General features: G+C 33.0%; 3 protein-coding genes across 6 annotated transcripts in view; all 3 read right to left on the reverse strand.

Annotated features, from left to right (window-relative positions):
- Nucleotides 1-2987: 2987 nt before the first annotated feature.
- Nucleotides 2988-13295, reverse strand: LOC145306279 (ceramide-1-phosphate transfer protein-like). 3 transcript variants are annotated; one of them, XR_013874947.1, is made up of 12 exons: nucleotides 13164-13295; nucleotides 12699-12824; nucleotides 12009-12096; nucleotides 11327-11389; nucleotides 10010-10086; nucleotides 9426-9501; nucleotides 8615-8663; nucleotides 7942-8002; nucleotides 7308-7353; nucleotides 6906-7006; nucleotides 5434-6243; nucleotides 2988-5185 (listed from the first exon to the last, which is right to left on the reverse strand). XR_013874947.1 is itself a non-coding variant. In XM_080148351.1 (11 exons), exons 1-11 carry the CDS (start codon nucleotides 13218-13220, stop codon nucleotides 6205-6207), a joined length of 783 nt encoding a protein of 260 aa, XP_080004477.1. In that variant the 5' UTR covers nucleotides 13221-13295; the 3' UTR covers nucleotides 2988-6204. The 3 variants fall into 3 exon arrangements, 1 of the variants encoding a protein (XP_080004477.1); XR_013874946.1 differs by having other exon boundaries at nucleotides 5416-6243; XM_080148351.1 differs by having other exon boundaries at nucleotides 2988-6243.
- A 2058-nt stretch (nucleotides 13296-15353) lies between these two features.
- LOC145306280 (uncharacterized) lies at nucleotides 15354-21036 on the reverse strand. The gene is made up of 5 exons (XM_080148352.1): nucleotides 20497-21036; nucleotides 19095-19197; nucleotides 18667-18737; nucleotides 18285-18433; nucleotides 15354-17366 (listed from the first exon to the last, which is right to left on the reverse strand). Exons 2-5 carry the CDS (start codon nucleotides 19180-19182, stop codon nucleotides 17270-17272), a joined length of 405 nt encoding a protein of 134 aa, XP_080004478.1. The 5' UTR covers nucleotides 19183-19197; nucleotides 20497-21036; the 3' UTR covers nucleotides 15354-17269.
- LOC145306277 (GDP-D-glucose phosphorylase 1) overlaps nucleotides 20556-26651 on the reverse strand; it is a 28394-nt gene continuing 22298 nt past the window's right edge. For both annotated transcript variants that reach the window (XM_080148348.1, XM_080148347.1), the window contains exons 9-14: nucleotides 25933-25997; nucleotides 24973-25038; nucleotides 23227-23300; nucleotides 22557-22624; nucleotides 22071-22147; nucleotides 20556-21257 (exon numbers count right to left, since the gene is read on the reverse strand). In XM_080148348.1, the coding sequence (XP_080004474.1) occupies nucleotides 21209-21257; nucleotides 22071-22147; nucleotides 22557-22624; nucleotides 23227-23300; nucleotides 24973-25038; nucleotides 25933-25997 (399 nt within the window). In that variant the 3' untranslated portion in view covers nucleotides 20556-21208. The remainder of the gene's footprint in view (nucleotides 21258-22070; nucleotides 22148-22556; nucleotides 22625-23226; nucleotides 23301-24972; nucleotides 25039-25932; nucleotides 25998-26651) is intronic.

Below are 26651 nucleotides of genomic sequence, written 5' to 3' on the forward strand. Positions count from 1 at the left end.
ATAAAAATTAAATTAAAAGTCCTAAAAGTTGTTAATCTAACGAATAAGAAAACGTCATTATAAAACTTTAAGGACCAGTTCGAAATAGTTCGAAATGTCTCCTACCTGACTTTATGGTCTGGTTAGGTTAGGTTAGGGCTAGGAGTAATGAAGTACGCTTTTAAAATATAATATCTGTTTTACCTATTATTTTTAAAATAAATTGAAAGGTAGAATAGACAGTAGACTTGACGACCTTTTTATCTGCCCCTCAAATATTGTTCTTCATTTTGGAAATTCGAATGTTGGCTATACCTTATTCAACATTAATTCCATTTCAATCTGCTAAAAATGTTGTCATTTTTGTAGCGTAAAACTTGTTTTGTTCTGTAACTAAAGGGAAGTGGGCAAGAAGAAGAGGGAGGGGGGGGAGGGGAAGAGAAATTAGATGTTGGGAAATATTCACTTTGTTTGTCAGAATTCTTATCCCTTAAAGAGAGAGAGGTGACACAGGGCTGTTTATTACACCAGTCCCCAAAGTTTTTAACAACGTTTTCTTATTCGTTATCATAACAACTTTATTCTTTATTGGTTCCCTCATTAAGTTGAATGTTTAAACGTTCTCTAATTTTAATCCTGAGAAATATTGAAAGCTGCCTTCGTTGTATTTGCGCTGAATCCGGAGTTGAGACGGTCAACTGGTCCAAAGGTGATTTTTTTGAGTCGTTCAAGAAACTTGACTTGTCTGCTTTAAAGGAGTGTAACAAAGACGACATTATTATCCTCCATGCAACTGGCAACAGTATGCTTGTCAAAGAGCAGCACCAATTAGTTAATGGACAGTACCACCTTCTTCACCCCCAACTCCTGAATGACGAACAAGCTGCCCTTCATGTTGTACATCTGTCACAAGTACTGGTAAAACTAACAAGTACCTTCACAGGGAAAATAGTCATGATTGGTCCCTTTCCCCGACACATAGAGACATGCTGTGACAACCGTGATCATGCTATTGTTGACGTCACAGGCAGCCATGTTAACATGATCAACTACACACTAGCTGTCTCCAAATACATCGCCATGTCACCTGGTCTCAGCCATGAACATGTACACTACATTGAATATCCTGCTGTGTTTGGTGATAACTTTGCTGGCGTCAACCTCACTGATGGCGTCCATCTACAGGATAGCGCCACTGAAACATTGTCTAATTTCGTGTTTGGTCTGCTAACCAAACTAAACAAACCAACTTCCAGATATAAGAAGAGTCTACAGGTACAACTCTCTTCCCTGCTATCAAAGAAGAATATCTTCAATAGCGACACCATCATCAACACTAACGACGATGCAGAGGATGACAACATCAACATGGAAAATGGAATCGATACAGCCATCAAACTCATTAACCAGTAGATCTATATCCCACCGTTTTTTTTATTTTACTTTATCTTATCATGTTTTAATATATCATATGCGTATTTTATCAATTTTTTTATGTTTATTTTATAGAAAACCCAATAAATTATAGAATAATAATAATAATTTTAATCATTTAAGGGGTGATTTACATTGGGAATGTACACCAATTTATCGGCCATTGTCTTATACCTTTAGATCCCTGGCAGTGAACAAACTTGTTCATGTTGACTTTGTACTCGAGATTAATTTTAAATCAAGATAAATACAGCCAGTGGGAATTTATCCAGGGATCTTAAGGGATAAGACAATGGCCCATAAATTCATGTACATACCCTAAGATACTACAAAAAAATATTCTTCCTGTAGATTACAAGTAATAGTTGAAACGTTTGGACACTCAAATATATGGCCAACCAATCAAAATTCAATAAAAGTATCCAAAGTTACTAAGCCAACAAATAAGAAAAGGTTATTATAAAACTTTGGGGACTAGTATAATAACAGCTTAATGTCCCCTCCATCCCTGGAATATTACCAGGGAGCAAGGGGGTACATTTGGTTGTTTCCAAACTCTAACTAATAACTTTAATTTACAGAATTGGCAACGTTGTTTATGATCTATTGATCTATGTTGGCTTAAAAAAATTGGGTACTTTCGTTGAATTGTAACTGGTTGTTTCCAAACTTTTCAGCCAATAATTTTAATCTGCAAAAGGGGTATTTTTTGTATCATCATTGGGGATGCACAATACGGCCATTGTCTTATCCCTCTAGATCCCTGCTTTAAATTACTTAAAGGAAAACAGTATAACTGTTTGCTAAAAACATAGCAACTCTAAAACAAATCTATTGGTCTGTAAGAGAGGGATTTCATTTTTATTAACACTGATTCCCAGTACTATTAGGCAATCGTTTGTGTCTCATATCAAGCATGGACTGCATTCAAGGATAATGAAAGGGACGATAAATTGATATACTTCTCCAATAATAAAAAACAAAATTTTCCCCTCTAAAGATTAAGAAGTTAGAACACTTCAGGGAATTGGTTTATGAAACTTTGGCGACAGACCTAATTTACAATTCTATTATCATTTCCCTCCCTGCATTAAAAAAAACCCTTGGTTTAAAAGGTTTCGCGAAGTTTTATAACACAAAGTTGCGTGATTACGTTTAGTGACAAGAATAGTTCATTGAAAACTTGCGCCGTTCAAAATGAACTTTGCTTTTACTTATTGACATAAAAACTTCTTTAGCAGGAAAGAACTCAAATTCTAAAAGACGGCAGGGAGCTAAAGGGATAAGACAAAGGCCGATAAAATGATGCACATCCCCATTTATGATACACAAATTGACCCTTTAGATTAAAATTAGAGGTTGAAACGTTTGAACACTCAACTTGAACTAACCAATTAAAATCCACTGAATAAGAAAAACTTATTATAAAACTTTGGAAATAAGTGGAATAAGCAGCCTATTGTCCCCACTCTCCTTCTGAAAAGACAGCCATACACAGAGATATATCCTTCTACTTCATATAACGACTGTTGAGTATTTTTTTTTGTTTTGGCCAAAAAAAATCCGATTAAATATTGACCGATTAACATATTTATTAGAAAAAATTTAAATTTATAATAAGCACTGAATTTGAGACTTGGTTTAAAATTTTTAAAAAATAATTACATATAATTTGAAATGTGATTTAACGCATTGTACTATAGACAACTTTTCGCGGATAGTAAAATGTAGAATTAAGTTTAATTAAAACCCTACTCGGGGCTATTGTTCGCACAAAATTGTCTATAATACGATACGATATAGGATTTTTCAGTATGGCTAAGAACCGGTTCTAATCCAGCGGATATTTATCTAATTTGAAGCCATACTAGAAAGGTAATTTGTGATATCGGTGAACAGAACATGAAATCATACCCACGCGGGATTACGACAATCTTAATAGGTTAAGTTAGGTTAAGTAAGGTTATATTGGGGCACTCTGAAGGGTTTGGCAGCCCTTAAGGAAGTCTTATGGTTATAATTTATGATTAGAATCCCGTATGGATGTATTCCAATAGAACCGAACAAAGCTACAACGAAAACACAACTTTGTTAATTGCCGCCAAAATGAACCAATCATGTGACTCCTTTATCATATGACAGCCAATAACATGCGGGTATTTTTAAAAAGAGACACGTTATTGGTTCTCTTTTTGGTGGCAAATTTTAAAGTTTGTCTTGCCGTTGCAAAATAAACAAGTATGATAAAGTACAAAAAAAGCGCAGCAATGATTGGGTGCTTTTCCAAAGAAGTTCTTCTCGAGCACAGAACCCCCCCCCCCCCATTTAATTTGAAAATTACAACTTCGGAGGGATGGGGGAATTCTGCGGGGCTACCCAATACCCAAAATAACAAAACCTAAAGTAAAAAAAAAGTGCTCCACGAGAAATTTGAATGAAAGGTCCAACATGTGTAAAAAAATAAGCTAAAAGAAACTAAAAAATAACATATGACTGTTAAATTAAATAAAAAAGCACTACAACCCTTTCTACCATCTTCAATCTAATTCGCAAAGAACATTATATATAAAAAAAAGTTTGGCTTAAATTGCAAATATTTAACGGACAATTAAATTGTAAGTTTAGAATAGCTTCACTGGTAATACTATAAACATCAGATCTTAAACTAAGGATTACAAACTAAATATTTCTTTTTAAAATAAATGTAAAAATAAAAAAAATTCAATTAAAAAGGTAAAAATGGTCAATTATTTTTTTTTCATCTGTGGCAAGTAACTTAAAAATCAGATCAATAGTATTTAATATAGGGTATCTTTCAGGGGGGGAGGGGACATTTGACTTTAAATTATACTGGTACCCAAAGTTCTTTTATTAGTCAGCTTAAAACTTTCTGTAATTTAAATATATGTTGTTTGGTTGGTTCAAACTAGCAGTGTCTAACTCTAAACTTTTCCACCAATAATATTAATAGGTAAATAGTTTATCAATTTATCGTCCAATGTCTTATCCCTTAAGATTCCTGGGTATGTTCAGATCAATTTTCATAAAATAATACATACAAAATATAAAATTGTGCTTTCAAATCCGCAGAATTTATCACTTCAGAATTTAAAATAGTCTAAAGCCATCCCAAGACTAAAAGTAAAGTAGATTAAAACCATCCAGGGACCTTGGTGAAGCTTCCTTTAATGAAGAACGTTAACAGTTCAGCGGTTAGCAAGATCTTAACAGAACAAAAAATTATTGATTAATATATTATGTTTGTCTGTTTATTAGATTATAAAAGGATATCTGTCTCATAGGTCCTGGGAAGGTTTTTTAAAAACTCAGATTTTGGGGAGGGTACCACTGCACTCACAAAATAATAAATCCCCCCACCCCTTTAGTGCCTCTTTGAGTCTCTAGGGGCTAGGCACTAGTTAGAATATAAAACAAATTAATTTATAAACAAACAGAGAGAGAGGGGACAAAGGGCTGTTTATTAAACTAGTCCCCAAAGTTTTATAAAAACGTTTTCTTATTCGTTGGTTTAACAACTTTGGGGACTTGAGTGAATTTTGATTGGTTGACTCATTAAATTGAGTGTTTAAACGTTGCAACCACTATTTTTTTATATACAGAAGGGTTAACTTTGAGAATTGAGAATCTAAAGTAATGTATTGGCCATTGTCTTATCCTTTAAATCCCTGATAAACAAGCAGAAGTGAAAGCACATCAAATAAAATACTGAAAATTTTGTGATTGATGCCTTTCAAAGGAATACTATAAAATTCTAAAAATGGAATGTATTTAATATAATAGGTATTTCCATGAAAGGTATTAAGATTAAAGTTCAAAAATCATGCTCTAGTGCTTTTTTAGGATACCCTTTGACAACCTATAACTTTTATTGAAATAACAACTTAAAATCATTTAAATCAGTTAGGGTAAAAACTACGCAAAAAGATCCTTCAATTTAGCTATAAGTAGCAAAAATCATAACATACTGTTTCATGGAAGTACCCCAAAATAAAGCTATACTGTAATTCTTTAGTAAGTAATAGAAAAATATTAAAAGTAAAATACTAAAGTGATAAAAGAGATTTGCACCTAATAAAAAGTTATTTCAGCTTGCATTAATTTGGTATTATCAAAAAAGGTTCAAGAAAACGCACGTTTTACGCGCGTTGACTTTGTCCGCGCGAAACTTACTGTGCATCAATTTGGCTTTTTCAGATTATTTTAAGTAACTAGCATTTGAGCAATAAGAGTTATTTATCGCATCGTAGACAGCTTTCCGTTGATATAAAAATGAAAATTCAAAATATTAAAACCTTCGGCCCCTTGGGCTAACAAAACTGGCATAAATCTGATATTAATCTTATATCTATATTTTAATATTCGTGGAAGTCTGTAGAATGATGCTAAACATGATTTTTCAGATCCAGCGGATATTTATCGGTTTCGATGCCGTTCTGATAAAAACCTGTATTTCCGAATTTAATCAATTTTTTTTCAAGTGCAAATCCCTCATAAAAATACTGGTATTTAAAGTACATAAGTATAGGTATATAATTGTGAAAAAGTGAATTTTAAAATATCTAAATTGCGCTATTATATTATATTTTTGATTAGGAATCGCTAGAAAATTCAGAATTATTTAGTGACATATTATAAAATATTTAGAGTATCAATTTCTTTTTATCAATAAGAAATTCAAACTTAAATGTTAACTGTATTTTGGCTAGGACTGACGATTCCATTTAATTTCTACATTGAGTATTTTTTTTGTGTAGAGGAGCTATTCTTTTATTAAGGGATGTCCAATAGATCGTGATTCTCGTACAGTGCCTGAAATAAAACTTAGATTATTAAAAGTTTGTACGTCCAAATAGCTCAAAGATTTATTATTACTTGAATCATAAACCAGATTATCAAGTACTCTAATAAAGTGAAACTAGTAGATGATGCCCAACCTAAATTAACAACTTGTCCAACAACAATAGCTCTTACCGAATATTTAGTCAGGTTAGAATTGACCTATCGATTTGAAACTTAATATGAGGACTTCTGTACCACATAATAAGTGTATAAAGGTGAGTCCTGGGACGTTTTAAAACTGATAAAAATTGGGTATCCTACATTAAGCATTTTTCGCTTAACATAGAATCCTTCTTATAAAACGCAAAATAATTTTATATCTTTGATAAAAAGCTCTGTCACTCAAATTGTTAATTGTTAATGTTCGTTTGTCCGGCTGTCTGGTTTGTTAAGCCACTATTTAAAAGCAGAGAGAAAGGGGACAATTGGCTGTTTATTACACTAGTCCCCAAAGTTTTAGAATAACGTTTTCTTATTCGTTGGCTTAACAATTAAGTATAAACTTCTCAACCACTAATTTTAATTTACAAAAGTGGTAATTTTGTGTGTCATAATTATGGATGTACATCAAATTATCGGCAATTGTCTTATCCGTTTAGATCACTGCTTTGTGAAAAGGATAAAACTGAAACCTGTGAAGTTTCGAACACTTTTTTCATGCTGTTGACCGCGGCAATAAAGTCAGCCTCCACCTTCTTCATGATGGCTTCGTCCTCAGCCGCCTCGGGACATACTTAAAATAGACAATGGTTGAAAAGTTTAGACATTTAGGCTTATTCAGTCAGGGCAGCAATGCAGGGACGGAAGGAGGGAACATTGGTATAAAAAGTTTTAAACCAAGTTATCTTATTTGTTGACTTTAATAATTGGGTATTGTTCTTAAATTTTGATTAATTGGTAATGTTCAAACGTTAACGTTGCAAATAATAATTGATCTAGAGAAGGTGTTATTCTAATTATCATAATTGGAGATGTATAACATATCATCAATTTTCTTATCCCCTAAAAATGAATAAATTCTTGTGAAAAATTACCTTTCTGAACAAGGCCACCTTTGGTTGGTAACAACGCCATAGCAAGCTAAAATATAATATTATATTATATATATAAGGATGTTAATATTTATAATTAAATTGTGCGACAACAAAAATTAATGTCCCAATACCTATCAAACTAGAAATATAATATTCTTATATAAAAGTAACAGGATGTATGACTGTCTGTACCAAAGAATATTTCTAACCGCTGAACCGATATGTTTCAGCTTTACATTGTAGCTTATCATGGGTCTCTATATTGTGGGAGTGTATCATAACCCTCCATAGAGAAGTAACCCCTGGAAAAAATAACCCCTGTTAAAATTCTTTCTATCTTTTCCTTTTAAAACTAAATTTGAAAGGGGGAAGGGGGGTTGAATCCACCTCCCATATATAGTGCCCATTAAAACTAGCACCTTCGAAACTTTAAATAGGAGGTCCAAAGGAGTGGATATCACCACTAAAAGAATTTCTTTTCCGAAATCTATTTTTTTTTTGGGGGGGGGGGGGGCTTGGTGACTGGATGGTTCTATTCATGAGGATAATAACTAAGTAGATGTTTTAAGCCTAAAGAAAAATGGCTTAAAACCAAAGTGGCTTAATGTGTAATTGTATTATAAATATTTGTTACCTTAGCTGCCTTTTGGATGGCCCATATGTGATGCTTCTGTAGGGTTAACTCGTAAGCTTCCCTGAAAAATTATAAGATTTAAGAAATAGAATAGTTATTAATAATGAGTGTGAAGCAATTGTCTCTTAGTGTTTGGACCTAAGTAGTCATGGAGAAGGACGAGACACTTTTGTACAGCCACTAGGGCTATCAAGCTCTACGCTCAAGTACATTATGCCATGACCCGCTGTCTCAAGGAGCTACGTTATCAATAACTGAATAGTGCTTTCTCACAAGTGGCCGGTTGAGCACGGATTAATTAAAAATAAATTATAGGGGGGGGGGGGGAGGGGAGCGTGTCCTATGCCTAACCCTGCGCTGCCTAATCATATAATTCTTCTTCTCCTGTCAATAACATAGATGCCGAGCCTAAGGACAAACAAAAAAATATTTCTAGTACTCTCAGGTAAGGATGGGACATTAGACTGTAAATTACACTGGTACCAAGTTCTATGAGCACGTTATCATATCCGTCGTTTCATAAACTTAAGGCACTTACTTAATTATGATTGGCTTGTTCTAAACTTTTCAACCAATAGTTTTAATCACAGATGGGGTATAATTTATGAAATAGTATGTATGAGAACCGATTCTTATCCACCGGATATTAATCGGTTTCAAATGAATGCTGCACCTGGAAATAGGAGCACACTTGTCGTCATGAGTAATTCCGTCAAGCTTTCCTGAAAAGTAATATTTATTTCTGGCATTGAATTATAAACAGCTTTCCGCGGATATATATCGAATGTGCCAATATCATTATTTTTGTCCAAATATTTCTTAGTCATTTTTTACTAAATTTACATTTAAATCCAATTTTGTACATGGTTTTGCACATTATTTAAAGTTTTAATCCGTTGTGAATGGCCGAATGCCAGTCGCTATGGCTTACATTAATTATTAATAAAGACATTTATTTTAGTAATATATCTGTAATCTATATTTCTGTAATAATGCGATTTTACTTAAAGCCATAATGACTTTTGGGACGTAAAAAAGTTCTATTTTTATTTCAGGCTAGCCGGGCCAGGCAAGATAGACTGCTAAAACTTCTTGTCGACATTCAACCATACCAACTAAAAAACATTATTTTTAAAATCTCCTTGTCATTATTCAAGATTTTTTTTGTGCTTATGACTGTTGTCATTCTTGTTTAATTTCCAGTAAGAGTTTTGGGCCATGGAAAGAAAACGAAGTTGCGGCTTTCATCGTATTTTCACAGTAGCTTTTGAAAGGTTATTTTAGGTTAGGTTAGGTAAAGAAACTGTTACCTAATGATTGTTCCGCAGGGTTAGAAAATATGCCCCGCTGTGCTAGAGCCCCCCACATAGGCTAGAAATAGGAGAAAAGCTACTGTGAAAATACGAAGAAACCCGCAACTTCATTTCTTTCCATGATCCGAGTTTTTTATTATCTTTAGTCCAAGCTAGTCTTTAGCAACTTACCCAAGAAAAGAACAACATAATCTAAGGCTCTGTGCAATCTTAATAAAGTTCTGCTACCACTTGGGTCATCACGTTTCTAGATAGATAATATAAAGACAGATAGATAGACATAAGAGGGATAGATATTAAGATAGTCAAAGGCTCGAAACAATCTAAGTAAAGTTCTGCTTCCTCTAAGATCATTTTAAAATTAGATAGATATTATAGAAATAGAAAGATAGAAAATAGGGTAATAGATAGATAGTCTAAGGTAAAGTCCTTTTTCAGATCCCCCCTCTCCCTAGTGAGTGGGCGAACTGACCAATATGTGAGTTTCATGTTCGCTACCTAAACTAACATTTTTTACCCTGTCCTAATATCCAAGTATATTCTATACCTATCCATTTTAAGGTTATAAAGGGTACTGTGTACGGTAGCCCTACAGGGTTAGGGCACCACAGGTATAGGACCCCCATTTTCAACGCTCTCTGCAGGTATTATTTCAATTATTTTCAATTTATTTTTTTTAAATGAGGGAGGGGGGGCGGGTAGTTTAAGTACTCGAAATAAATTGAAATGAGGGAAAGCACCAATTTGTGTTATACCTTTTTGAGAATCATATCATTTTCAACTTCATACTGGATCATTGTTTTCAAGGTCTTGTAATTATCTTTGTTTTCTCCTAAGATAAATAAATATTATCAGGGATCTGAAGGGATAAGACAATAGCCGATTAAGGGAGGAGTAGGTTGTGCTAAAATTCTATAAAGGTTGTGATTTATAAGTTAAAAATAGTAGTAGAACGATAAAAATTTAAGTTAACTAAAAAAATTTTTTTTCTATAGGTAGTTCTTTTCAATAAGAAATACACATTTAGTGAATATTACCGTTCTACTACTATTTTTAAGCTCACACCTATACGGATTTTTAGCGCAAACTACTCCTCCCTTTATGAACATCCCCAATGATGATACACAAAATTAACCCCTTAAGTAGATTACAATTAGTGATTTGTACGTTCTAACTTAATAAACCAACCAATCAAAAAGGGGGGGGGGGGTTTAATGCAACCATCTCGTAATCAGTGAGCAAATGCCACTTAGAATTCGAATTTCCATCTGATATTTTGCATGAATAATCCTTGGTAGGTCTATTTTCCCTAAATTGAACAAAAAGTTGGAAAAGTAACGGCTAACGGCTGGCGGCTCAGCAGTTTTGCCATTTTTTGGATATCTATAATACAAATTAGTCACGAAACCTCTCCCCACATAATACTCGTTGCCACTCCAAAACACTATTAAACGGTTCTTGACGGTAGCTGTTGGTACTAGAAGTTTCAAAAATGGTAATTGTTATCATTTAACATAAATTAAACCAAAAATATGTTTTATAAAGTTGATTCCTACGTAATTGATGAAGGATTTACCCTAAAATAGGCAAAAACGGCTAAACGGCTGAGCTGCCAGCCGTTACTTTTCCAACTTTTTGTTCGATTTAGGGAAAATAGACCTACCAAAGATTACTCATGCAAAAGTTTAGATCGAAATTCGAATTCTAAGTGCCATTTGCTCACTGATTACGAGATGGTTGCATTAAAAAACCCCCCCTTTAATATATAAGTCCGCAAAGTTGATTTAGGGAAAATAGACCTACCAAAGATTACTCATGCAAAAGTTTAGATCGAAATTCGAATTCTAAGTGCCATTTGCTCACTGATTACGAGATGGTTGCATTAAAAACCCCCCCCCCTTTAATATATAAGTCCGCAAAGTTGTTGAGCCAACGAATAAGAAAACGCCATTATAAAACTTTAGCGACTTGTGTAACAGCCGAGCCCCTCGGGGCTAACAAAAGCTTATAAATTTCCATTTTCATATCCGTGGAAAGCTGTCCATAATACGATGAGAAAAATAAATCATTACCAGTGTTGTATTTGTGAAGTACGTCTATTTTCATTTGGACATCTACTGCCACAAAAGAGAACACTGAAACAAAGAAGATACCTAAGGTTCAACAATTATGATTGTAGTCCAAAACTTAATAAAAAATAAATATTTTGTTATTTCAGCTTATTCGGGGGGGACTGTCCTACCTTAGTAAAATACTAAGTTAGCCCCCCCCCCCAAAAAAAAAAAAATCAGCTGAAATCTTACTAGGTAATCCTTCAATTTTTCGGGGGAGGAGCTGTAATCCCACAGGAACCTATCCCTCCCAGGGCTCTACAATATTTACTTTACCTAACCCACAAGAAGCATCACTAGACCTTAGATTTAATAAGAGGTCTTCATAAGTCCTTGATTTAAGCCACCCTGCTTGCTCAAATTGTAAAAAAAACTCAGGTATCTGAAGGGATAAGACAATGACTGATAAATTGATATACATCTCCAATGATGATTCACAAAATTACCTCTTCTATAGATAACAATTTGTGGTTAAAACGAAAGGATACTCAACTAAATGAACCAACTAATTAAAATTCAATGAAAAGTTCCCCAAAGTTGTTAAGCCAGCGAAAAAGAAAACGTTATCATAAAACTTTGGGGACCAGTGTAATAAACAACCCAATGCCCCCTCCCTCCCTAACAAAACTAATAAGTTACTGACCTGAACCAAGCAGTGTTAAGAATTTGTAAACCTCCCTAAATCCAAGAATATAATGCGCTATATCGATCTCTTCGGTTGTTTCAAAGCTCTGAAAATAATAAAAATCTACAACAAAAAGGATTAATTTTATGTAAACTTTACCTACTGAAAATAAAAAAAAAAGTTGTTGATCGCATATTATTATAGACAGCTTTCCACGGATAACAAAGGAAAAATTTTAAGATTTAAACTTATTTTAATTTTTGTTGCTAACAAAACTGGTTTTAATTTTATGATGTCTATCTTAATATTTGTGGGAAAATGTCTGTATTACGATGCTATATATTATTTTTCAGTTTGGCTGAGAACCAGTTCTTATCCACCGGATATTAATCGTTTTCGAAGCCATGATGGAAAAGTTTTTCCTATAGTAAATAGGACGAAAGAAAAATGAAAAAGCGAAGCTTTCTATAATTAGGGTCAGTCCATACGCCTATAATTGTTTTTTTTTTTAAATCAAGACATGTTAGAATTGCCCGATGGATTTCAAACTTGGCATGATAATTTCTGAAATTGTTAGGTACAAATTAAAAAGCATAGCAACTCTAAAATCAGATCGACTGTCATTAGAATAATGATTTCTCGGACAATGGGGAAAAGATTTATAAGCGAATCATCTCTATAATCAAATGATAGTCAAAAATGATTTACCTTTTGAAAGTAAACATGCAAGTTTTCAAGGGAAAAATCTTTGGCAATTTCTAGCTCTTTGACAGCTCCTGTAAGTTTCTCTATATCTTTCTCATTTTCACCCAACTCTTCGCCGACCTCTAGCGCCTACAAATAAAACTAAAATCAAGAAAATTTCCATCATCCTTATAACAAAGTAGCAGGATCTTCTCTGTCTGTTTGTCTGTGTGTATAAAAGGATCTCGCTAACTTCAGAACCGATATGGTTTTAGTGTAGCTTCTCATAGATCCTGGGAAGATTTATGGCTATTCTGGGGGAGGGTACCACCACCTTCCCATGAGAAATCGCAAAAAAAAACATAACTAACCCCCATCTAGCGGCGAAAAAATATTTTTTTTAAAAACAGCTTATATTAACATAGATTTAAAAGAAACATTTATTGTGCCTCTAGAGCCCCCCCCCCCCCCTCCATAAAATCAATTTACCTCAACGCAGTCTTCAAAAGATCCCTCATCTGAACTTGGGCTTCCCTTGTCCCCCATTATTTAAAAAAACTAAGTTCTGGAAAAAAAATAATATCATGTACATCACATAATTTAGGTATAAAAGTAGAAAAAAATAACAAAATATGTCAGAGCAGGGAAACTTGGATAGGACAATGGAAAATAAATTAATCTTCCCTAAAGCTTTGGTTCAAATAAAAGTCCTTCCATGGCAAATTAAATTATATCGACAAAAGTTTGAATGATATCTTCCTATCACCTCAATAATTTTAAGCTAAAAGAAGCAGGAATCTAAAGGGGGGAGGCGGATGTGCCACTTTTTGAAACCAAAACTAAAAGTCAAAGGAACTCAACTAAAAAAAGAGTTACAGGTCTGAGATTTTGCATGGCAGTTGCTTAATAGGGGTACAATATGGAACTGTAAAGAAACGCCGAAAACCGCCGAGAAAAGGCAAAAAAAAAATTCGGCAGGAAACGCCGGTTTTCGGCGGTTGCGCCGCCGTTTCTTCACAGTTCCATATTGTACCCCTATATAGCAACTGCCATGCAAAATCTCAGACCTGTAACTCTTTTTTTAGATGAGTTTCTTTGTTGACTTTTGGTTTTGGTTTCAAAAAGTGGCACATCCGCCTTCCCCCTTTAAAACTTAATAAATGCCCCTTAAGTTTTAAAGCCAACAAATAAGAAAACGTTATCATTAAACTATGGGGACTAGTGTAATAAACAGTCCAATGTCCCATCCCTTCCTGATTTGATTTACTGAAGCTCATGAAACATAAGAAGAAAAAGATAAATAGTTTAATTAAAAAAAAATATGCTTTGGAAAGGTATGATTGCATCTGTTTAAAATCTCAACAACTTGATCAATCTACAGGGGTGTAAATTCTGAACCGGTTACCCTGTTAAAAGGGAGTGGGGGAAAAAACTAGAAATAATATGCGGAAGGAGTACTAAAGATGAATAAAATGTGGAGTACTGGAAACATTTTAAAGTTTTTAGGGGGGAAAAATGAATCTTGTTTAAAATATACACCCCTGTGACAATCTATAACTATCCTTCATCATACATCATATAAAAATCCGCCAGAGACTGTTCATCTATTTCACGGTTTTGGTAACTACTGGTGTGAAATTGGGCTCTAGAAGCAAGTATCAGTCTGTCCAACTCAGATTTTCTTGGGCCAACAGAATTATCAACAACAACACAACAATCTGGATTTCTATTCTTGTAGTTAATGATATCAGCATTTGTGGTGGCACATTTCAAAGTTTTCAGGTTAAACTGGTGTGTCTTGAGGAATGGTTTTAGAAAAACTTTGGGGACATCCCCAATTTCAAGCTCGTGTAGCTTTGGAAATGTAAACTTTGGCAATCTAAATCCTTTGACATCCAGCACAATATTTGCAAGACTCAGCCTTTCCAGTGTTGGTTGTGTTGATTCCAGAATATCCAGAAAGGTTTCAGCTTTCATTGATTCAACTTTCAGCACTTTTAGATTTAGTTCAATATCTTCTTCAATGGTCAAATCATCATTGTTCTTAATGTGTAATTCCTCAACTGTAGTCTCCATTGCTTCCAAAAGTTTTGTCGAGAATCTTTTAGGCATTTTTCCACACATGAATTTTTTAACTTTTAAGTTGAGGAATGGAATTCTTTGCAAAATACTATCATCCATGATTAAATCCTTTGTAGACATACCAAAGAGATCCAATACCTGCAATGATTGTTGTGCTGATTCAATGATTGGATAAACAATTGTCATGGAAACATATCTGCATTTAAGCCGTTTAATTTTGGTGAATTTGTTTCTTACTTCAGTGTCTCTCAGTAGCATGGCGTCCATTTCAAAAAGAGCAACTTCAGATAGATTTTCTGCCAAGTTTATTATATGAAAAGCAACTTTAGCATCTTCGCTTTTACAGCTAAACTTTGTGAGGTTGGGAAGGCAAGGCAAATCTGTTAGTATCTCTTTATTTTCAGGATCCATATAGGTTTCCTCAACACCAAGCTCTTCTAAGGATGATTTGCAAGATTTCATAATCTCTTTGGCCAAATGAAAATCTGAGTTTTGTATTTCGAATTTCTTTAGTTGAAGCAACTGAATACCTTTCAAAGCATTATCCTTAATTTTATAATACCTACATTTTCCATATTTGACATCAAATGTTTTGTAGTCATATATTAGAAATAAGCGCAATGTTTCAAGGTTGGTGCAACAAGATTTGAGAATGGACAGAAGGACATCTATGGGAAGTTGAAAGAGAGTAAGTTCTTTGAGTTGAGGCAGGGTTGGACAAACAAATCCTTCTATTATTGGGTTTTTAAAATCCATGCTCCATTGAAATTGAAGTAACGTTTGGGAGCAGGCTGCCAGAACTGATTTCACAGTTTCCAAGTTAAGATTGAGAGCTGTAAAACTAGTTAGCTTCAGTTTGTCAGGAATATTAACGTTTTGAAAGCTTTGAATATCAAGACTTTTGAGGATTTCGGTGTGCTTGTTGATTAGCGCAGATACAATAACTGATTCTTTATTACATTCTTCATATTTATGCTTTCTTAACTTCATCCCTTGCAGATTTGACATCCTAAGATCAGGATCCGTAAGAAAAAATTCAAAACCATAGATAAATAAATCCAGATACACAATATTATCCTTCCAATGGTTAATGACAGAATCTGCAATCATCATGAGGAGTTGTTTCGGGGGTTGATTCCTGTTACAATGGATATATTATTACTTGGATCTTACACCAGATTTTCATGTTCTATAATAAAAATAAATCTTGAGCGGGCTAAAATAAGGATCACCCCCATCCTGCTCCTTTACCCCATCCCCTCTCCTTCTACTGGATAAACAGCCTGACCAATAAATGCAAGGGGATATTTCAACTTAAGTTGACGACAATTTTCTCCTTTCATGATATCCATGTATATTCTACATCCATTGTTCTATACCTAATAAAATGAAACATGCAGCGGTCTAAAATAATGATGTCCCCCCTTCCAACTCCCTTCACCCCATCCCCACCTATCCTAATGGATTTACAGACTGACCAATAGAAGAGTTCCATGTGAGCAAGCTAAATTGACGACAACTTTATCCTTGGTCATAATATCCACGTATAGGGTCAAGCGGGGCATTAACCGGTAAGGGGCATTACCGGTAATTTTTTACCCACCTTCAGAAAATTACATTTTTCTCCATGTTCTAATCGACTGACAGAAAAAAACATCAAAGCAAAATTGTTCCTTATTAAATTGCCTACAAAAAAGTATAAAATGAAATTTTTGTGAGATGAATTTTAAGTGTACTTTTTGGGTCTCAAAGTCGGACGAAAAATTTTTTTTTCCAAAAATTTTTTCACCTAGGTGTATAAAGATCGACCTACACAAAAATTGGTAAGACCTAGAACTGATCCGTAAAAACCTTTTGAACTAAGAATTGCCCGCTCTTTCCAAATCCGTTGAGAGCTTAAATGTAGAGTTAATATTTTTTTCAAAAATGACCAAAGTTCGCGCGGGGTATTTTTCGGTAACGTCGAAAAAAAAATTCAAATTCGATTTTTAAGATCAATTTTCAGGTTTTCTTTGGTAAAATCTAAAATTCAATATGGGCTTTTTAAGAATTAGGCCAAAAAGTGAATAGAACAGGTTTTTTTTATATAAAAAAATTTAAATTTTATTTTTTAAGAAAATATTTGTGAAAAAAAAATCTAAATTTCTCGTCTTTAAAAAAAAATGATTTTTGACATAGAAGGAATAATCCGATCTTTATGAAAATTTTTGTGGATAATCCCTATAACCTATACTAATTATGATTATTTATGTTTGACTGGCCGTTTGGCCGTTTTTCATCGATTTTTTTTAGGTTGAAAAGACGTTACCCACAATGCCCCACCATGGGGCATTTATCGGTAATTTCTTTGAGTCCAATTATGACAAACTTCTAAAAGTCCTAGGATAACGTCCTATTAGGACCTGATAGTCCTTTCCGTAAGCTTTCTAATGGTCTTGGTCCCATTTAAAAATATTAATATTTACCCCATTTTTTTTTCAAAAAACCAAAAAAATTACCGGTAATGCCCCGCCTCACCCTATTCTATATCCATTCCTGTTATACTCATCCACCGGATTACCAAATGTCACAGAGAGTTGAATGTCATCAAAATTTTCATGTAACATATGCCTTAGTTCAGAGTTGGCAAAAATCTGGGTTTTTCTACAAAGTCTGAGGACAATTGAAAAGTCCGGTTTAACCATGGAAAAAACCAGAATTTTCAAAAAGAAAAGGTAAATAATTCTACTTTTTAATGTAAAGAGGACTATCAATGAACCAGAGCAAGTGATTCTAAGCATCTTCCAGCATTGACCCATAGTATTTTTTTAGTAAATATACTAGGTTTATGTTTAATATTTGCTTTATTGACTAAAAAGTTTCACCATGGTTTTATATGAAAAAAACTTTGAAATGTTAAGCGTTGTTTGGTGCAATATTATCGAATGTTTTGATATGTTCAACCTGTTATTTATAATCTTTGACACAAAAGCATATTATTGTGATTGAAAATGTATATTTAGAAAAAGGGTTGGTAACTTGTAAACAGTTTAATTACTGTACTTTTGCAATTTGATGCTTTCCTGCAGTGTTATTTTATTTTGTCTTTTGAACTCAACAAAGCATTTGATGATGTTGCTTTAAAAATTGCTTTACGTTTCAAAGTTTTTTTCATATAAAACCATGGTGAAACCTAACTTTTTAGTCGACAAAGCAAATATTAAACATAAACCTAGTATATTCACTAAAAAAATACTATAATGCTGGAAGATTCTTAGAATCACTTGCTCTGGTTCGTGGATAGTCCTCTATTGATTTCTTTCAAATTTTTTTTCTTCAAATAATACCCAATACTTATTTCTAAATTCCTTATACTATTATACTGTGTGTACAGGCGTTAAAAAATACCCAGTAATTCAGGACCTGTTTGGAGGCGAAAACAGCATTTTTTTCAAGGTCGACTTTTGCTATGGATTTTTGTTGGTGGTTAAAACCGGAAAAAAAAACTATGTGGTTTTAACTGCCCTGGACTTTTCTTGCCAACCCTGCCTTAGTTTAGCTTTCATCAGATCCTCGGCTAGTTTGAGGTAAGTATCGCTCTTGAAGTCAAATTCAACGTGCCACATTCTCATGGATTTATCCACAGATATCAGTCTTTTCTCCACAGCCGTGGAGGTTAGTTTTAGGTTGAGTTTGTCCTGAGGCCAGGGGTGTATGTATATTCTGCATGGGATCCTCATGGGGAGGGGGGGGGAGGGGGGAGGTGAAAAAAATATGTAGGAGGTGGAGAAAAATGTTTGTGGGTGGGGTAAAAAATCAATAAGAATAAAGAGTCCTGGAAACATTTTTACCCTTCCTTGAAGGAAAAAATTTAATATTTTGAAGCAGGGGTAAAAAACAAATCTTTTGCAGAATATACTGACACCCCTACCTGAGGGTTTAGGTACTTGAGAAGGTATTCATATTCATCAAAAGGGAGGTTGCTCAGGTTCCATTTGCTATCTAAAATTAAAGCCGAGATATATAACATTTATGCTTCTATAAAAGTCTGTTTTTTTTGTCTATACCAAAGAATCTTGCTAACCACTGAACAGGTATGGTTCTCACTGGCCCTGAGAAGGTTCATAACTATTTTTGGGTAGGGGGTAGCACCACCCGCCAAAAAGAAATAAAACATAAGAAAACTTATCCCTTTCAAATTATTTTTTAATTCTAAAAAAAACACCTTTTAAAGACTTTTTTTACAAAAAAAATCTCTCGATGGCAACCCCAAGTTGGAAGAAAATACCCCCCCCCCCTCCCCCCGACCACCTTGACGTCCTAGAAAAACCGAATTAGATCTTTGAATGATAATTGTACCTGCTAGCTCCGGAGAATTTGGTTGTGATTCAAATTTAGATTTCTTCTCAGCTGAGGTGAAATCTTCTATATCCTGTGCTCTCTTCATTTTCTAACATCAAAACTTAAGCAAAAATATCAAAATTAGGTTATCACTTTTTCATAAAAACAAGGATTACAACATTAGGAAAAGTCCTGTTTATTACACTACTGGTAGTCACCTAAGTTTTATTGAATTTTGTTTGATTGGTTCATTAAGTTAAATATCCAAACATTTAAAAAAAAACAAGAAAATATCAAATTAATCTCTTTTCAGTATGGTTTCGAAACCTATTAATATACACTGGGTTTAACTAATTCTTAGCCATACCGAAAAATCATGTTTAATATTGAGTTACAGACAATTTTCTATGAATATTTAATTAAAAATAATGACAGTTTTGCTAGACCCGATGAGATGTGGGCCTGGTTTTAATCTTTTAATTTTTCATTTTACATAATATCCGCAGAAGGCTGTCTATCCTATGCGAGTAATAACTAGTGACATCGCCAAAAACTCTTAGCTGAAGAAAATGCCTATAAAGGTATATTTTTAAAAGGGCATTTTTATCTTTAACAATCAAACAATCTAATCCAACTTTAAAAAAACCAAGGATGACAACATCCATAAAAGCGAAGCACTGAAACGGTAGGACAAACGGACATTAACACTTGTATAGTGTCAGAACCTAATAATCAGAATATAAATGTATAAGAGTCAAAGCAAAATTGTAAGTAAATTTGTTGAAAACTGCTTGATTCAGGATAATGTTTATGGACATACCTACATTTTTAGGACTTGATTATAGAGTTGCTTCGCTTATAACGTCATACTTTATTGTTTCAGGAATCAATATACAAAAAATCAGATCAATCGGATGATTATAAGATCATATTATAAAAATTTGTTGTTAAAAAAGTAAAAATATCAACATGTTTAAAATGGACGTACGGACATTCTGGTAACGGTTATAGAGTTGCTACGCTTTCTAAATCGTACCTAACTACTACAGGAATAACCATACAAAGTTTGGAATCGATAGGACAATTCTAACCTATTTAAATTAACGAAAAGAGCTATCTCTCTGGGACGGACAGACGTACGGACGGACATACCCTAATTATAGAAAAGCTTCGCTTTTAACAAGGATGACCACATCCAAAGCAAAGCCAAATAAAATCAAGGATTGAGAGAGACAGACAAAGTGAATTATCAATCAAATGTTCAGTGATAATAAAATAAGAGGTAGGACGGCACTCAAAAATTATTTGTTGTTTTTTTTGGAGGGGGGGGGGGTGGCTAAACACGGTTTTAACCCCCCACCCCTTCTGAAAATCTTTGAAGGGACTTCCTCTGACAACTTAGTAGTTATAATCTTTTTACCTTTAACTTGCAGGATAAATTATATGAAGGTTTCCATTATAGATCAGTCATTGTAGAAGTCTGAAAAAATAGAAAAAAATACTTGAATAGGTAATATAATAAAATAAACAAACCAAATTTACAAAAATAAGACCATTTACGTTCATAACACACAAATCCTATCATATAAAATAGAAAGCTTTTTTGTATGTAGGGAAGGATCTCGCTAACCGCTGAACCGATGTGGTCCTCCTTTATATGGAAGCTTCTTATAGGTCCCTAAATAGTTTTAGGCTATTACATTTTTATAAAGAGTCCGGGTATGGTTTTAGGCTATTTTTCTGCCCTCCATATCTCTTCCTTTATAGAGCCTCTAGATGCTAGGGGAGATAAATAAAGAATAAAGTTTGTAAAATAATAAGCAAATTAGTGAAATAATAGGTCATATATAATAATGAAAAATTTAAGGTCAAGCACAGAAATAGGTTAGGTTAGGTTATATTGAGTACTAGGTAGCCCTGCAGGGTTAGAGCAGCTTAGATTTAAGCTACTCGAGTAAAGGGTCTACTACTAATAAAAAAATACTCAACCCCATTACTTTCTATTTATTGAAAAAATTAAAAACAAGCACTTTCAATGTTCGAAAGACAATTTGAGGGAAAGCACCGCTCTAAGTTTTATATAACACAGTTTGCACGAATAAACCAATAATACTGAATAGCCTTAGTAATCCTTATTTTTCTGAATTCGTAGCAAGTAGCTGAATCACTTCATCCTTGACCCTGAACAAAATAAAAAAGAATATTATTTCCAGTATGGCTTCGAAACTGACTAATATCCGCTGGATTAGAACCGGTTCTAGGCCATACTAAAAATCATGTATTGTATAGTATAGACAATTTTCCATGAATATTAATATAAATCCTAAAATTAATACCAGTTTAGTAGGAATGAACATTTGGCCCCTCGGGGCTCACAAAACTGGTTTTAATCTTATATTTTTTTTTCATTTTAATATCCGCGGAAATTAAAATATTAGAATAATGTTAAATCTTACTTTAAATTTTCTAAATCTGTTTAAATTAGGAAACTTAAGTGATAGGACAATGGGCGATAAATTGATTACCAAATTTGTCCCTTCTATGGATTGAACACGGTTGGAAAGAGACTACTTTTTTTTAATCTAGTAAGTAGTAATCAAGATTTATTAAAATTACCCAAAGTTAAAGTTTCTACGAATAAGTAATATTATATTATTGAAGGGGTGTATATTCTGCAAATTTGACCCTGCTAAGGGAAGGAGGGGGGGAGGGTGGGAGGGGGGTAAAATAATAAAATATGTGTGGATTGGGGAAAAAAAGTAAAAATTAAGAGAACTGAAAGCATTTTTTTTTCAAATTTTCTCCTTTCTTTGTTAAAAAAAAAACTAAAAGAATATGTGGGAGTGGGGATAATATGAATAAATTAAATTAAGAGTTCTGAAAATATTTTTCCATTTTATCCCCTTCCCTTCTAAAAAATGTCACAGGAAAAAAAATGAATCTTGTGCAGAATAAACACCCCTGTATTATTTCTTATTAGAAAATATTATGTACCTTTTAAAAACAGGTAAAACAGTTCGTTGCTGAGCTTGGCTTATTTCATCTTCCTCTATAGTTTCATACATTTCTGGCTAGAAAAAAGGGGGTAATTTTTTCGCGTATTTTCTGTAAAGTTGGGTGTAACCTTATAGTGAAATGTTCTACATACATATATACATATGGTCATCATTAAGAACAGTTTGACTTAATAAGAGCATTTGACTAAAATGTTACAAAAATACGCAAAAAATTACTCCATTTTTTAAAATTATGATAAAATGACTTTACTTTAAAAACTAAAGGTTGCTTTCCCTCTCAATATCTAAAGGACACCGAAACCACCTGTATTTAAAGGGAGAGGTACGTAGTTTTTTTTTAATGTTTTAAAGGCACTCTCCTTGCGTTAACCTAACCACCATATTTTAAATTAATTTAAAAATAAAGGGGGAGGGAGGTACTTGTGGCAAGGAACTTAGAGGGAAACCGCCAATAAAAGTCTACCTTGAAAACCAGAATCTGACCGGCCAACTCGAGAACAGCTATGACAAAACTATCTGACCTCTTGGCACCTAAACCATGCAATAAAAATGAACACTATAGCAGTTTGAGCACCCATTTAAAATAATCAAACGACTTCGCATCCCTAATTGCAAAGAGAAATTCAATTTGATTTAGATACAATAGTTGATTGAAAAAAAACCTAAGTTAAAATCACAAAAAAAATCCAAAATATAGAGACTTTTTTTCCTTTACTACTACTTGGACAAAATTGGATATTTTTAAAGAAAAAAAAAAGGAAAAGACACAAATAAGATATTTGAATATAAATAAATTAGGGATGGCAATCCGTCAAATTTTTGGACCGGATCCGTCAAAAAAAAATGGCGGATTCCCGCGGATTCCGGATTCGGATTCTAGCCATATTTTAAATGTTTTTTTTAATTATAAAAATTGTACCAGATTTTAAAAGATTTTACATATAATGACGAAAATCTTTGCCTTCAAAGAGGAGGAGTTAAAAGAAAAAACTCAAGACGCTAATTTAGCCTACCAATTAAGAATCCGAATCCGCTAAAAAAAAACGGTTTCCGGATACGGATTCGGATTCCAAAATTGACCAAAAATTGGGCGGATTCCGGATCTAGATTGCCAACCCTAAAATAAATATTACCTACAACACTCTCCCGTGCCCAAACAAAAATTCGAATACAATCATAATTTTCTAGATTTTCTGGGTCTTGTCCCCTGAAATGAGTAGGATGTATGTAGGTGTGTTTGTGCTATATACAGGGCGTTTAAAAAAACTGCGTTTTCCAAATTTGGGAAACAACCATTAGGAGTACAAAAAAAATAATTATATGTCAATTTTCTCTATAAAAATATGCATCGAAATTGTTACAGGTGTTTTTTAATATCTCTGAAAATAACGGCGCATTTTAAAGCATAAATATTTCAAAAGATGCGTATGATGCTTTTTTCTGGTAGAATTTTGTGCCTTAAGGTTGGTTTTAAAAAATTTATTCACTTGAAAACAACATCTTCATACGGCCAATACAATTTTCTACCAATTACACTAAAAATTTCATTTAAAATTCCCTCACTGAAAACAAATATTCTGTTTTTCTTTTTGTATACTTAAGAAACATGACCTTAAAAATTGCTCATGTTCGTTAATCCCCACCCCTCATTTATTCCTATAATCCTTTAATTTGATTGACAGGTTAAGATATAAACTCATAATTTATCCATAATTTGTAATTAAATGCTTTAATAAAAAAATTCAAACTTCAATAACTTTTTTGTCTTTAGAGATTTTTGATGCTGTGAGTTTTGGTGCAAAAAATATGACGTAACAAAAAAAATTAGCTAATGAGAGGCCACTATAAATTTTACCATTGGTCAATAACGGCCTCTCATTGGCTAATTTTTTTTGTTACGTCATATTTTTTGCACCAATACTCACAGCATCGAGATTTTTTTGTCAAATAAAAAGGAGTTTTTTTCTTTTTACTATAACCTACGTTATTAAAGAAGATTCTTTTACTGCAAATGCATCACAATCAAGAAATGTGAAAAAATGACAAATTGCAGTTTCTTAAAAATGCTTTTGTGAGGAGCTAAAAAGCATTTCACCTTTAAAACTCATTAAGGTACTTTTCTTATATCTTTTTCTAAATTAATATTGAAATTTTACGATTTTTTTATACATAATAGAATAGTTATTTTAATTTTTCTTGCACAACATTTTTCACATAAAGCATTTTTGGAAACTATGTACCTATCATAGAGGCCGTAATTTTAGAGATAATGAAAAACACCTGTTATAAATTTGATGTACTTTTTTACAGAGAATAGGGACATATAATCGTTTTTTCTGTATTCCTTCTGGTTGTGTCAGAAAAACGGAAAACGCAGTTTTTTCTGAAACACCGTGTACAATTATGTGTTTTTTAAAATTTTATTCAGTATTCTTGAAAAATAGCAGATACGCCCCTCATAGCATCTAGAGGCACTTGTAAAAGTGTGTGGGGGTTAAATAACCCCCACTCTAATCTTAGTTTTAAAAATATTTTTTTTCTCAAGGGTTGATTTATCTTGGAAGAGGGAAGTTACCCTTCTCCAATACAAATAATAACATTCTCTGGACATAGATGAAAAGTTTTAATATAAAAGAGAACCATGTCGGGCAAACGTTAGCAGGATCTTAAGCTACAAACACAAGTTACTTTTAAACAAAGACAAATATTTGGAAAACCACGAAAGTAAAAAAGGGGGGGGGGAGCAATTCTATACATTTTACTCGCTTGATAAAAATAGAATAGTTAAAAGTATTTGCATGGTTTTACATTTGTAAACAATGACAAAGGTGATAGAAAATAAACTTTTTATAAATGCTCTAAGTAAGAATTTAATATACCTGCATATATAAACATTGTGGGCGATATTATTGTCCAAAAAGTACTCTATCACTTGGAATACCTTTCTTAAATAATAGAAAAAATCAGAGGTGGATTATTAAAAATAAATAGGGTCGTTGCTCCCTGGAAAGTAAAAATTGTTGTTTTTTTTTGTAATAAATCCTCCAGAATCACATAAAAAATCTACAAAAATTAAATAAATCTTATGTTAATAACCCTTTTATGATTTTATTTTATTTTTGTATATTTTTTATGCGATTTTGGAGGATTTTTCAGATTAACAATTTTACCTCACCAGCGTGCAGCGACCATAACTTTTTTTAGAATCCACCACAGATGTATAAAAATGACATATTAGCATATTGCCTTTCTGAATAATCTTGCATTTGTTACATTTGTGTAGATGATTTAAATAAACAACCAATAGACAAACGGGCAAAATGATTTATAGATGTTCATTGTTCAGTGGTAATAAAAAAGAAAAAAAACCTTCACAAACGGACGAAATGACACATAATGTGATTTGCAGAGAAGCTTCTCTACTAGAAATTAGGGTTGGCAATCCGCCCAATTTTTGGGCCGCATTAGGATTCTTATAAAAATCCGCCCCCCCTCCCAAAAAAAGGGGGATTAATACGTTGATTGCGGATTCTTGTTTTATTTTACGGATTTTCGGATTGTGGATTCTAGCAATATTTTAAAAGGTTATAAATAAACAAAAATCTAGACATCCGACTTAACCTAACCTAACCTAAAATAACCATGAAAAGCTACTATGAAATAAATTTTTTTTTAATGCTGCACATTATTTTTCCTGAAGTTAATAGGTAGGTATAAAAAAAATACTTCTTTATTTTTTGCTACATTTGAAATGAATTTTTTTAAGTGCTACAAAAGTCATACAAATTAACAATCCCAATTGAATTGCCAACCCTACAAGAAATACATAACAAAGTAACCTGGCCATTGAAGGAATATTCTCTTGTTGGTTAATTGTAAATACGAAACAAGGTGCTGGATAAACCTTAAATATTTTTTATATCATACAGGGTGTTTCAAGAGAAATGTATTTTTTTTAAACTTAATTATGCATAGAAAAAGGAAACAATTATTAAAATGCTTCATATATATTGAAAACCTTTTTTTAGTACATTTATGTTTCAAATATTTAAAGGAGCTACGTGTTCAAACTTACTTAAAACATTTCGACCTTTTTTCGCACATTTTTCAACGTAGCTTCTGAACTATAAATAGCCCAAAAATTTCCAAAAACTGTTTATGAAATTAAAACGCTATGTATAACATTTTTCTACTATTAAAACAAGCCGCGCAATTTTAATTTTAAAAATGGGCGCATTTTTTACACAACCTTTTAAACTATGAATCCTAAAAAAAACGCTTTTTAAGGCATGATTTGTTAAAATATTAAATTTTGAAATATTTGAAACATAAATGTACCAGAACAGGTTTTCTAAATAGGTATATAAAGCATTTTACAAATGGTTTTCTTTTTCTTTGCCTACTTTAGTTTTAAGAAAGACATTTTTCATGAAACACCCTGTAGATATTAGGGATAAGACAATGTACGATAAATTGATATACAGCCTTAATGATTACAAAGAAAATTACCTCTTTTTTAGATTAAATATTTTTATTCGAAATTTTGGACACTGCAATT

Source organism: Acartia tonsa, chromosome 14 (assembly GCF_053477335.1).
Source record: "Acartia tonsa isolate MP-2025a chromosome 14, ASM5347733v1, whole genome shotgun sequence".
In the NCBI taxonomy this organism is placed as follows: domain Eukaryota; kingdom Metazoa; phylum Arthropoda; class Copepoda; order Calanoida; family Acartiidae; genus Acartia; species Acartia tonsa.